At 47.8% G+C, this 14,058-nt stretch overlaps 1 protein-coding gene across 1 annotated transcript in view; it reads right to left on the bottom strand.

Annotated features, from left to right (window-relative positions):
• The window catches only part of RGS9 (regulator of G protein signaling 9), a 68,594-nt gene that overhangs the window by 46,151 nt on the left and 8,385 nt on the right, over positions 1-14,058 (bottom strand). Inside the window, 6 exon segments of the mRNA XM_025436648.3 lie at positions 4,234-4,310; positions 5,353-5,411; positions 5,662-5,713; positions 5,916-6,022; positions 7,685-7,735; positions 11,827-11,923. Coding sequence (XP_025292433.3) covers positions 4,234-4,310; positions 5,353-5,411; positions 5,662-5,713; positions 5,916-6,022; positions 7,685-7,735; positions 11,827-11,923 — 443 coding nt within the window.

Below are 14,058 nucleotides of genomic sequence, written 5' to 3'. Positions count from 1 at the left end.
TCCCTCTCCCTCTCCTTCTGTTGTTCCCTCTGCTTGGGCTCTCTCTCTCTTCCCCCACGACCCCGCCCCCGCCGTCAAATAAATAATAAAATAAAATCTTTTTTAAAAAAGTGCTGAGAGTACATTGGTGCACCAAATAGACTGTTATAGACTAAATTTTTGTGTGCCCCTCAGAACATATATTGAAGCCCTAACCTCCAATGCGATGGTGTCTGGAGATGGGGCCTTTGAGTGGTAATCAGATGAGGGTGCCTGGGTGGCTCAGTGGTTGAGCATCTGCCTTTGGCTCAGGGCATGATCCCAGAGTCCTAGGGTTGGGTCCTGCATCAGGCTCCCTGCAGGGAGCCTGCTTTTCCCTCTGCCTATGTCTCTGCCTCTCTGTGTCTTTCATGAATAAATAAAATATTAAAAAATATATATGTCTACAATTCTTTGATGTTCCTTCCTTTGAGAGGAGGGTTCATGTCCTCCCCTCCGGGAAACCAGGTGGGTTTTTTGTGGCTGGTTCAACCAACACAGTAATGTCAGAAATGGCGCTCTATGATTTGGGGGGCTGGGCCTTAAAGGGCGGGATAGCTGCCATCCTCCCACTGGAATACTTGCCCTTGAGGCTTCCAACCACCTGTAAGCAACATGACTTCCCTGGTGCCACCATGCTGGGAGGAAGCCCAAGCCACCTGGAGAGGTCCAGAGGCCCCAAGATGAGGGCAAGAAATGCCCAGCCAGTGGCTGCAGGCCTCCAGCTCCAGCCTTGGACTGCAGCCACTTACAAGACTCAGACCCAGGCCTGCCCAGCCAAGCTCTTCCCAAATTCCAGATCGACAGAAACCTGTTTAGATAATAAAGAAATTGTTGCTGTTTTGAGCCACTGAGTCTTAGGACGATGTGTGTTCCCTAACAACTAATTAGAAAAGTCTCTTTTGAGTAGACATTTGAACTGAGAGATCTCTCTCTGAAGGATAAGAGGACCCTATTTGTGTTTCAAAAATGCAAATTGGAGCAGAGAGACCAGTTGGGAAGACACGGCCATGGCCTGGTTGTTTCATGGTGAAGTTGTTTCAACCAGGGCAGGGAGGTGGGAGCAGGTGGGCAGAAGTTTTGCCAGGAGTCGGCAATAGGACTGGATGACTAGACACTGGTTATGGGGCCTTGGGGACGGGAGGTAAATGGGGCTCCTTCCACTGATGTGGGTAACACCAGAGGAAGAGGTTTGGGGTATGAGGGAGAGAAATATTCAAATATGAACAAGTTAAGTTTGAGCCGTGACTTCAACATGAGATGTTGAGTGAGTAGCTAGATACTGAATCCGGGATTCAGAAAAGAGGTCTATGTGGAAAGGCTCAGTATAACAAAATGGCTACCTCAGGAGTGAACCTACATGGCCAACCTAATTTTATTGAGACCCTGTGTTTGTATTGATCAGGCTTCTGCAGAAAAACAGAAAGAGTAGGAGAGTAGATAGATAGACAGATAGGTAGATAATTTATTTTAAGGAATAGCACACTATTGAGGAGGCTGGCAAGTCTAAATTACGAACGACACACCAGCAGGCAGGATGCAGGGAAGGGTTGATGTTGCAACTTGAGTCCAAAGGCAATCTGGAAGCAGAACGCCTCCTTCCTCAGAAAACCTGTCTTTTTTTCTTAAGGCCTTCAACTGATTATATAAGGCCTACACACACACACTACGGAGGTAATCTCCTTTACTCAAAGTCTACTGATGTAAATGTTAATCTCACCTAAAAAATACCTTGACAGGACACCTGTGTGGCTCAGTAGGTGGAGTATGAGACTCCTGATCTCGGCATTGTGCATTTGAGCCCTACAGTGGTATAAAGATTGCTCACGAATTTTTAAAATCTCAAAAAAAAAAAAAATACTTTCACAGTGTCATCTTAGACTGGTGGTGGCCCAGCTATCTAGGTACCATGGCCTAGACAAGTTGACACACAAAATTAGCCACTGGAGACACGAAATCTGGAATCGGAGGCAGCCTCTGAGTCAAGCAATGGAATTAGTGGGGAAAGCCAGTATCTCAGAAGGACAGAGCCTTTTATGAATTGCTCATCCCAAGGCATCTAGAAGTGATGGAGGAGGGGACGTCCTGTGACATGGAAAAGACAGCTTTATCTAGGCTGAGGCCAAGGCCCAACTGGTGGGGCCTGTGGGAGCCATTGAGAATAGTCCCGAGCTGCCAGAGAGCTAGAGTATCCTGAAAGGCATATGTCAAGGTCTACAGGACTCAGGATCCCTGGGCTATCCTACTTAGAGCAGAGAGCTGGGGAAGAATAAGGGGGTTGCAGCCCAGTGTGGAATCCAGCAGAAACTCAAAGTAATACTAGCCCAGGTTTGACCATTACCTCACAGAGTGACTTTGCCGAGGACTGTTTAAACTTTCTAAGCCTCAGTTTCGCTATTTGTGGATGTGAAGGATGACCAGAATTACTGTGAGCACTTCCCTCTCATCAACAGCAAAGGAGACAGTACACAGACTTCACCAAAAGAAGCCTTAGGAACAAATACAAGTGATGGGAAGTTAGAGCACTCCCTGCAGCGCTCTGTCTCAGACATACCCAGGCAGAAACATGTCAGTGGTGAAAGGCCCACACCAGGTCTCTCAGTAATGCTCCTCTACCTGAATCTAAAGCCTCAAAACAGATATTTTCCCTTCCAGGCAATAAAGCCATCTGCCATTGGAATTTGTGTGTTTCCCAAACTGGCACACCTGCATAATAGCGCTCACCTTTTGTGATGGCTAATTTTATGTGTCAACTACTAGGTCACGGGACACCCAGGTATTTGGTCAAATATTATTCTGGATGTGTCCCTGAGGGTGTTTTCAAGTGAGGATATGTTAAGTTGAAGGCCTGAATGGAATGAAAGGGGGAGGTTGATCCTCCCTCAAATGACAGGGAATTCTTCCCACCTGATGCCCTTGGGCTGACACAGCAGTCTGTTCCTGCCTTGGGACTCAACTAAAACATCAGCTCCTGGACCTCCAGGCTGCCAGCCTTCAGACAAACCTACGCCACCAGCTCTTTGGGTCCCCAGCCTGCCAACCATAGGTCTTGCGACTTCTCAGCCCCTGTAATTGTGTGAGCCAATGCCTTAGCGTACAACTCTTGATATACATACATACATATATATCCTATTGTTTCTCTAGAGAGACCTAACTAATCTCCAACTACTCCAATACTAAGGCTGCCTGATGAGAGCCCACTGTCCAGCTCAACTATGCACCAGCAAAGGTAGACCTTTCCAGAAAATGGACTTGCCAGAGTGAGTGAGGCCAGGCCAGCTTGACTTATCCAGTTTGGTAATATCTGGCATTGGTCCCCAGATATTCCTGACTCCTCTGTATTACAGGCACACGATAGGACTGTACCTCCCCATCCAAACTCCTTTGAGGTTGGGCACAATGATAGGAGCTGCTTTGGTTAAGGAATTATGAGCAGAAGTGACATGCATCACTTGTGACCCACACAGGCTCTGTCTCCTCTGCTCCAGCAACAGGCAAAGCCTGGATGGTGCTGCTCCTTCAGCATGGGTCCTGGAGGGGGCACAAAGCATGTCAGGGCCCCAGCTAACCCACAGTGGGCATGTAACACAAGCACTATGGTTTTGTGCTCCTGGGACCTGGGGGCTATTTGTTGTAACAGCCTGACCTCTGATCTCATCCTGCCTGATTCACTGTCTTCAACATTTACGTCTGGCTCTCCTAGACAAGGCAAAGCCCTCATAAGGACTTCCGGCTCCAGTTCTGAAGTGGACAGCAGGCAAATGAGAGCAGCAGTGGGTGGTTCTACCGTGCGAATCCACTTAAAATCTCTTTATGGCTTCCCGTGGCCCTTAGCACAAAACCCTCCCACGAGCTGCTCCTGCTGACATCTCAGGTCTCACATCCGTCAGTTCCAGGCTCTAGGCTCTCTGCTCCAGCTATGCAGAGCTGCCTCAAGTGGCCATTCCCCTGACTCCAGATTCTGAAGACTTCCATCTGCTTTGATGTGGTTTCCCCCGCTCCTTCTGGAAACCCCAGTGTGAGGCCCCCATCTTAGTGTAGCATTGCAGCCTGTTTGCTCATCCACCTGACCCCAGATTGTGCCTCCATGTTCCCCATGCCTAGCCTAAAGTCTGACACAGAAGTTCCCAGTAAAGATTTATTTTAACAAAAGGAAACAAAGAAGGAAGGGAGGAAGGAAGGATGACTAGTGGACAAACGTGACCTTTCACTTACCTGTATTGCTCTTTGGCCTGCATAATGACAAAATCCCATTTGTAGTTAATTTTTTTGTTCAAGAAATTGTAATTTTCCTAGAAATGGGAAACAAAAAGAACACTGAGCCCCATGACATATGCTGTGTGCAGAGGGTAGAAAGCTTTAAGTCAATGATGGCATGCCCCTGGCCCTGCTACAGCCTCACCCCAGCCAAATGATCTCCCATCCTGGCTTTGCAAAGGCATTCATTCAAAGGGTAGCACCAAATTCTCAGAAAGCCTTGCCAACAGAAGCCAAACCCTGGCTTGAAGTTTTTTAAATAAATATATCCCAAATCTTATTAGGAAAGGGAGAATACAGTGGGAGAAAATGCAGAAACTCAATATTCAATGACAGAGCATCACAAATGCACAGACAAGTCCTAAGATTGGCATGATGCTGGCATTTCTAAAAGCATGTTTGTAAAGAATAAAAACACAGCAATATTGTTGCTGTCTGCCCAGAAATCTAGCCTTTTGAGGGCAAGGGCGTGTTCTTTGAGAAATCTAACTCGTCTGGCCTAAAACAAAAGCTACACTATTGTTTTCTCATCACACACTCAAGTTCAAATCTGTTCATCACATACTATCCATTATCATGCATATTAATTGTCTCATTGTTTTAGGACAGCAAAAGGAAGGTAGTAGCTATTGTGTGTCCAGTAGACACTGAGACAAGGGTTTCTGTTATAGCAGGAGAAACTGAAGCTTGACATGGGGAAGAATTTACTTCAGCAAGCTGCTTCCAAACAAATGGATGGATGGATGGTGGGTTGATGGATACTGGATGGATGAATGGAGGATAGATGGATGGACTGATGGTGGATGGATGGTGGATAGATGGAGAGTTGGTGGATGGATGGTGGATGGATAGTGGATGGTGTATGGGTGGATGGTGGATGGATAGATAATGTATGGATGATGGATGGATAGACAGTGAGTGGACAGATGGATCAAGGGTGGATGGATGGATGGATGGATGGATGGATGGATGGATGGACAATGAGGGTATATGTGATATCACAAAGGGGGAAGAGGAAAAAACAACTCAAGGCTTTATTCCAACTATAATAGCTTATACTTGAAAGCATCTCTGTACCTTTTCATATTCTTCTAAAATCCCTTTCTTTTTTATATTTCGCTTGGCCAGATAGATGGCTGAAAAAGAAAGCAACGACATTTTCCATCATCATCATATTTTAAAACTGCATCTGCATGAGGCTGCTGTGGTTGGCTTGGTGGGGAGAAGTCTCAGCAGACCCCTGCTCCCTTCCCTGGGAACACTCCCAATACAGATGTGAACTGACATAAAGGTCATGATGACAGCAAGACAAATGTCACCAAAATGCAGTGAGTAAATAAGTAGCGTATTAAGCACTACCAAAGGCATGGGGAGGTAGAGTTTTACCATAGTCTGTATCTTCAGCAGGCCACTGCTGGGTGGGCCAGAAATATGGTGTCTACAAAAGAAACCAGGAAACCATGCTTAAACACTAGGCTGTGACTGTCCCCTGAGCCCCCAGTCCTGTGGCTTGAGATGAAACTACCTTAGCCCCCTCCCACTCTTTCTAAAGTTCTGATCTGTGATGATATGAAACCACACAATTACCTTCTCAGGTAAGGTTATTCCCATATAACACCAAGGTCAAGACCAAAACCCACCTGAAATCGGTAGAGGCTGTTGTCAGGCTTGAGAACGAGATTTCTGGGATCTTGCAGGGGATAAATGTAGCCATACTTGACAATAAAGTTCCCCAAGTTCTGTGCCTCTGAGAAGACACATGGAAGTTAAGAGCAGATACAGAAGGTGGAAGCTCACTGCCCAACCCCCACACAGTTCTCCAAACTCCAGGAGAGGTGCTTCCATCCTAATGGCACTTCATCCAAGGAGTGAGGACAGTGGTTCCTGAACTTGGCCATAGGCAAATATCAGCTGGGGAGGGATGGTAAGAAGAAGATTCCTCAGCCCAATCCCCAGAATGACAACTCATAAGTCTAGGGGAGCCAGTGTCACAGGTGGTCCACTGTAGGTATATGGAGAAGCTTCTTTGGGCCCTTTGGGTCTAGAGAAGTCCCGAGGCGCAGGGAAAGAACGTCTCTGATCAACAGAAAGTTCCTCACTCAAAGAAAAAAGGAAAGAGGAAGCCATGTTTATTGCCAGCTTCTATCCCAAGCTCAATTCTCCTTGCATCCCAGGCCCAGATCCCACCCCTATTGCCCCCAACTCCTCTACACCTCCCTTTAATTCCCACCCACCTCCAGTGTGCTTGAAAACACAGTCTTATTTCTGGATTTGTGTCAGTTAAAGGAAAACCTTCCTGGTTCTTTCTCAGAAGCCCCAATGAAGCAGGTGTCTTTTCATAGATCACTGAGAAAGAATTCCACCTCCAGTCCTCCGGCCCAAGGACCCAACCCACATCCCATCCCATATCTCAGCCTTCAAAGCTGAGAAGACTTTCTCCCCAACCCTCCTTCTTACATCATGTCTCACTCCCTCTATCATTGACAAGTCTCATTTTTTTATGCCTTGTTGTACCAAGTCTTTTTTCTAGTGGGAAGTCTGTTCCTTAGAGTCTCTCTGTTCCAATCCACCCCTCAAATTGCTGCAGACATCGTCGCTTACATATGATTATCATACATACTGCCATGTTCAAAAATCCCCCATGGCTTCCTATGACTTGTCTCCCAGATAAAACTTGGAATTTGCAGGGGCGCCTGGGTGGGCCCAGTTGATTAAGCAGCTGACTTGTAACTTCGGCTCAGGTCAGGATCTTGGGGTCCTGGGATCGAGCCCCGCATCTGGCTCAGTGCAGACTCTGCTTAGGACTCTCCCTCTCAGTCTGCCCTTCCCCCACCCGTGCCCATGTGAGCGCACGCTCTTTCTCTCTCTCAAATATATAAATAAATCTTAAAAAAAAAAAAAAAAACAACTTGGAATTTGCAAACATGCCAGCTATAGTCCTACTCCTCCCCTGCCCTGCACACCCAGCTGAAGTCATGTCTCCCAATTTCCCCTCGTTCCCACTCCCTGTCTCATTCATTCCATCTCTACACCACTGCTCTGGCTAGTGTCCCCTCTGGGAAGACAGACCGTCGGGCTCCCCTCCGCAATTCCCAAGCATAACCTTCTTTCGAAATCAGCTATATGTGTGCATCACCCCCTCCAAGAATTCTGTCTTGGCGGATTCTTCTCCAATTATCTATTATTTACGTGCTCTCAATATTGTTGTATTAAACAACAATCCCTCCACCCCCATTATCATGCCTTCACTTTTGATCTGGTTGTTTTGCACATGAATGCCTCGTCTCTCCAATGTCCATTTCTCAGAGACAAAGGTTAAGCCTCCATTTCGTCTCTACCCTCCAGAGATTCATTGGTGGCGCTGCACACATGGCCATCCTTGTTGACCGAGTGCCTGAGGAGCTCTCACCCAGATTGGAGATCCAAAGCCGCTGGGAGATCCACTGTAGAACATCACTTCCTGCAAACCAGAAGTATTTGGCCATCGTCAGAGCTTTCGAGCACATCCCCTGACCTCTACACCCTCCTCCATGCTGTTGCCTGAGTCTCTGCGGGGCTCAGCTGCGATCTCATCCCTCTTCTGCTTACAACTTTCAGGGACTCCTCTCCACTGCTCCCTACTATGTTCACTCCAAACCCTGCAGCCATGATTCAGGGTCATCCAAGATCTGACTTCAGCCAGTCTGCTAGTTTAACCTCCCACACACACCCTCAATCTTTACCTCTCTTGTAGTACTTCTTTTCTTACCTTACAATTGGTGCATTGACTGTCACTCAACAGATAAAAAGTAAATAGCCTAAGTCTTAACACTGAAAAAAAAACAGACCCAAGGCATGCTGTCTGTGGGGCTCCAGATGGAGTCTGGTCACACAAGGGTAAGTCAGAGCAAGAGATGGGAGGAAAAGTGGGAATGAGCTAAGAGTGAGGGGATGGTTCTCCTACGCTCCCAAGTTCCCAGGCAGAACTCTGAGGAGTCAGAACATTCTAAATTCAGACCTGACCTGTCAGGTCACTGTGAAGGTATTTTGGTCAAAGCAGAAGGATGGGACATATTTGGTAACACTATGGGTTGACTTACAACTTTGGACAATGGGATGTGGACTCCACTTGGGAGTCTGCAAGTCTTAGAGGCTGGCCTGGGAACAATGCAGAGTGAGGACTGGTGGGGGCATGGGGGAAGCAGGAGAGGCAGACAGGGATGAGATCAGGAGAGATCAGGACACAAGCACCCCTCCCACCTGCCCCCCAAGGATTCAGCTTTATCTAAGGGCCAAAGCAAGCCAAGTTCCACCAATAATCTAAAACTGTTATAGGACCCCAAGGAAACCATGTGCTTCCTCCTCACCCTGGGCCCTGCAGCCCCATAAGCAGAACAGGCTCCTTGTAGAAGGAGCCCAGTAGCATCTCCAAAGAAAGACAAGATGCCCTGGAACCAACTACCCCAATTCAGATGCCATCTTGCAAATACCAATGGCTATACTTTCCAGCAACTTCAGCCTGCTTTACAAGGTCACATTGGGTCCCTGCCTACACAGGGACTGACCCACAGAACATACTGAGAAGGAGGATCCGGGTCTGAGACACCATTGCCATTGTCCTTGTGGCTAGACTATTCCAAATGATACTTCTCTCCTCAGTGGTCATGAAGGGGCATGTCTTCTGGGCCCCTCCAGAGAAGGCCCTTATAAGACCCACTCACTCTCCAGGCTTAATTACCTGCCCACAGCTAAGGGTGAACAACATGCGATTCTTACTTTCCTCTCTGTGCCATGAGGCACAAATTGTCTGTCTACCACCATTATTCCTTTCAGTGGGATCTCCTCTGCTGCTTTTTGTTTTATTCACCCCTTGTTGGCTTTTCTAAAGCAAAATTCTCCATCTAAAATCCTCCTTAAACTCCTAGGACTGGATGTTTTAGACTTTCCACCCCGGGTCTCCTTGAATGCCACTCAGAGGTATGCAGACTGAGAGAGAGAGAGACTCAGGCAGACAGCAGACTGATTAGCGCTCTCCACCAAGGAGCCAAGGGTTTTCTCATCCACTTGACTGCTTCCTAAAATAGACCAAATAAGATTACAGGGCCACCAGCATCTGCACCACATGGTGTATGCTAAGAGCGCAGCAGGCTCCCACGTCAGCCACCTTCATCCCCAGAGGTCTGGGTCACCTGCCATCCGAGGAGTTAGATGCTGATTACCCAATTTGTGTGCATTAATGCTGACGCAGGACCCAAGGCTTCTCCCTGAGTCCTGTTCCAGTGGCAGCCGAAATTCAGCCACACGAAACACAGCAGGGTGGGCCACCTCGCCCAGACCCAGGAGCCAAGGGTGCCCCGTGTGCAAGGAAAGAAAGTAGCTTATGTGCGCTGACCAAGGATAAGGGGATGGACACCTGAGTCACATTGCTGGGGTCAGATCCAAGCTCAGCCATGTGCAAGTTTAGTGACAGGGACAGGTTGCTGAACCCCTCTGCTCGTCCATGGCCCCAGCTGCAAAATGCAGATGGTCACATCTACCCCAAACTTTATCGTGGGTCTTAAGTGACACAGTGTGGGAAACTGCTAGCTATCACCACACATCAAGCATCCATGCTGGCCGACGGTGTGCACAGGACTACCTCACTTAATTCCCGCAATCATTCTCTTAGACAGGGATTGCTATTCCTGCTTTTAAAATGAGAAGATTAAGGGGCACCTGCGTGGCTCAGTCTGTGAAGCATCTGCCTTCAACTCAGGTCATGAGCCCAGGGTCCTGGGACCATTTGAGCCCCACATTGGGCTCCCTGCTCAGTGAGGATTCTGCTTTTCCCTCTCACTCTGCTGCTCTCCTGCTTGTGTGTGTGGGAGTGTGCGTGAGCTTTCTCTCAAATAAAGAAATAAAATATTTTAAAAATAATAAATAAAGTGAGATGATTAAGACAAAGGCTACACAGCTTTAAAAAGGTACCTGTAGGGTTCAACCCCAGGGCACCTGACTCAACGTCCAGGACTTATTGCACAGTGCTCGAGGAGCACTGACTCCTGCATTAAATAAATTTCTGTTAAACCTCCACCCTGACCAAGAGCTATGCTAAGCCCTGGAGTTACCCAGATGAGCAAGACGAGATAGTTCCCCTTGAAGGGCTTCCCAATCCAGCAGAGAATTCAGGCCAGAATGAATGACAACCAGGAGCGGAGTGGAGGCAGGGGCAGGGATGCCTTTAGGAAGAACTGCCCCAGGGACATCTTAAATGCTGGAGGAAAGCAGAGCCACCTTGAGAAGTCTGCCCATCAATCCCTGCTCTTTGGATACCATGTGCTACTCTGGTTCCTAGCCTTTCCCAAGTGTGGCTCATCAGAGTTCCTTTTCCTTCTGTGAGCTACTCTGTCCCATTCCATCAATGGCTCTTTTGTTCCAACCAGCTGGGTTGATTTTCTGTTGCTTGCACTCCAGGAACCCTGAGCAACACTTTGCTGGCATGGGCGCTCCTTCCAAGCAGACAGAAGGAAATGGGACACTGTTAGCCAGCTTGCCTCTGCCAAGACCAGGGCACCCTGAGTGAAAAATAGGTCATGGTAGGGGAGAGAGTGCAGGGTCACAAGGAGTGGTGCAGAGTGGCGAGTCCCAGGCTGGTGCTTTGAAAATCTGTTTCTGAGGACAACTGTCTCATTAGGAAACATACTCTCCACTGAAAAACCAGAATCATAAAACACATACAACATATTAATAAAAATTCATTCTTATTCTGCGATTCAGATCCCTTCTGTGGACATCCTCAAATGATGTTCCTTTATCCCACATCCAGAGAAAAGAGACCCTGGTGCCATCAACATGGGGTAGCTAAAGGTGTCAATAGGAATAAGAAAAGGGTAGAGCAGAGACCAATATTTTTCTGCCAGATGTACTTTTTTTTTTTTTTTTAAACGCCACCTGATTTAATTAAAACAGGGCAAACAGAAAGTGACTGTAAAAGCTTTTTAAATGACCTCCTGGGAGGGATGGCTTCACAAAGTGACCTCCTGATTCCTTTTCTCCTTTTCCTTTTGACCCCTTCCCCAGAAGGAGGCTGTGGTCCAGAAATCAGCAAACTTACCCTGTAAAAGGCTGTAAGTTTTTCCAGTTCTGTGGGCCACAATTCAGTCTCTGCACAACTACCTGAGTCTGTCATTGTAGTACAAAAGCAGCCAAAGATAATATATAAATAGGGATGTGGGGATGTGGGGGGCACCTGGGTGGCTCAGTGGGTAAAGCATCTGCCTTCAGCTCAGGTCATGATCCCAGGGTCCTGGGATGGAGACCCCCATTGGGATCCCTGCTCAGCAGGTAGTCTGCTTTTCCTTCTCCCTCTGCCACTCCCCTCTGCACATGCACGCACACTTGTGCGCGCTCTCTCTCTCTCTCTCTCTCTCTCAAAGTAAATAAAATCTTTTTAAAAATAAGGATGTGGATGTGTTCCAATAACACTTGATGTACAGATGCATGCCATAGGCTAAACTTGGACCTCCAGCTATAGACTGACAACCTCTGCATGTGGACAGTTCCAGGCCAAGACTATGTCCCAAGATACATTACCTGTCATGGCGTGAGGGACACTGGTGACCAGAACCTTCTGGTTCTGCATTCTGACCCCCGTCTCCGGGTTCTGCATATCCTTCACTAAAGCTTCAATCTGCAAAACAGAACCAAAACCACTGGCTGACCAGAACTGTTTCAAAAGCCAAGCAAGGCCCCTTTCTGCAGCATGGAGGGAGAAAAAGGTGCAAAGATGAATACAGGGAGCTTACCACCAGGAGCTTGCAACCTAGATGGACACTGAGGAACCACAACACAACCAGATTCAGCGTGTGCCTCCCAGACACAAACACCCTCACTGGGTGTGGGGGGCTCAGAGATGTGTGCTCCAATGTAGAGCTACTCACGGGCCCAGAGGGGAAAGTGAGACTCAGCCAATGAGGATTTTGCTGGACAGAAAGTGAGAAGACACAGGAGCCAACATCCAGGGAGAGAGCGGCGCAGACATCAGGGGCAGACGAAACAGGAACAACAGGTAGGGACCAGATCACCATGGGCCTCGAATGCCATCCCAGAGCGTGAATTTTGCTCCAGCAGCGACTGCTGGGCAGTAGCATAATTCAGCCCATGCTCAGGAAATGTGGCCCGAGACAGAGAGAAGAATGCTGAAGTATGAAGAAGTTTGATGTTTGAAGAAGGTGCAGAAAAGCGGGGAGATCCATGCGAAGCTACTGCAATGGTTCCAGCAAGAAATAGTGGGGCTCCCCCCACCACAACCACCCCCACCACCTCTGCCCCTTCTCAGGAGAGCAGCCAAAGAGAGTCTTTCAATTATTTTAGAACGTGTCACTCCTCTGCTCGAAACCTTGCAATGGCCATTTCCACTCAGAGGCAATGGGAAAGCTCCCCTACTGGTCTGCATGGTTGGGACTTCTTCCTCCCTGACTCTTCTCCTACCACTGCCCCCCACCCCAGCTCCCTCCGATCCAAGCCACCCTGGCCACCTTGCTGTTCCCTGACCATGCCAAGCACATACCCAGCCTCCTGCCCCAGGGCCTTTGCTCTGGCTATTCCTTACGCCTGGACCATTCTTCCCTACGTAGCTAACTCACTCACCACCTTCTTCTGCTAACACCCTGACCATCGTACTTAACGCTACAACCTGGAACTCCACCTGTAGTATTCCTGTTCCCCTATTCGCTTTCTCCATAGCACCCACCTTCTAACATAGGAAATTCTCTACCTACTGATTACCTTGCTTACTGTGCGTCTCCCTTGTCCCTAGAAAGTAAGCTCTTTAAGAACAGGTGTCCTGTCTGCTGTTGTCCGATGCTGTTATTGTGCGTGCTGGCACACTGCTGGACACGTAGGTTGTACTCACTAGGCAGCTGATGCATGAATTAATATATACACGAAGGCCAGGGCAGGGGAGATAGGAGGGCACTGCTCTTGGAGCTCTAGTTAACTCGAGTGAACTGTACTTGCAAGTGATTGACTTGTTCAGTGAGGGTGGCACTCCTGTGATCAGAGCCGCCAGTCACCAAAATAGAAAATGTAGGAAGTGCAAAGGAAGGAGCACTTTCTGAAAGCAAAAGCTTCTGCTTTTGGAATGCCGACTGAGAGAGCCACCACCGGGTCAGGCAGGTGACAGGAAACCGAATGTCCCAAGGGAAAGAGACAGGGGTCAGAGCTATGGATTAGTCATGAGTATCAGAGGGAGGGGTGAAGCAAAGAGAATCGGTGACCTGTCCAAGGAAGAGTGAACTCCAGGAGGACATCCACGAGGATGGCCCTGATGCTCTGTATTTTTTTTAATTTTATTAAGAAAAAAAAATGTTTTCCACCTGAGAAAATTAAATGGAAGTGAAATCAATGGAAGGATATTTTAAAACAAACCGGATGGGGGGATGCCAAAACAAACTGCTTAGTGGTTGAGCATCTGCCTTCAGGTCAGGGCATGATTGAGTCCCGCATCAGGTTCCCTGCGAGGAGCCTGTTTCTCTCTCTGCCTATGTCTCTACCTCTCTCTGTGTGTCTCTCATGAATAAATCAGAAAGAAAGAAAAAAGAAAGAAAGAAAGAAAGAAAGAAAGAAAGAAAGAAAGAAAGAAAGAAAGAAAGAAAGAAAGAAAGAAAGAAAGAAAGAAAGACTGGGTTGGCACAGTTTAAAAAAAAAAAGATAAACCCAGATGTATTTCCTGTCAATGTTTACAATGGACACTGACAGGACCTCATGTATCAGAGGTTTCAAGCTTCACACTCCCCCAGGAAACCCCTCACCCGTGAAGAAACC

The sequence above is a fragment of the Canis lupus genome, chromosome 9 (genome assembly GCF_003254725.2).
Source record: "Canis lupus dingo isolate Sandy chromosome 9, ASM325472v2, whole genome shotgun sequence".
NCBI classification, from domain to species: domain Eukaryota; kingdom Metazoa; phylum Chordata; class Mammalia; order Carnivora; family Canidae; genus Canis; species Canis lupus.
This window is presented reverse-complemented; position numbering and strand designations above follow the sequence as displayed.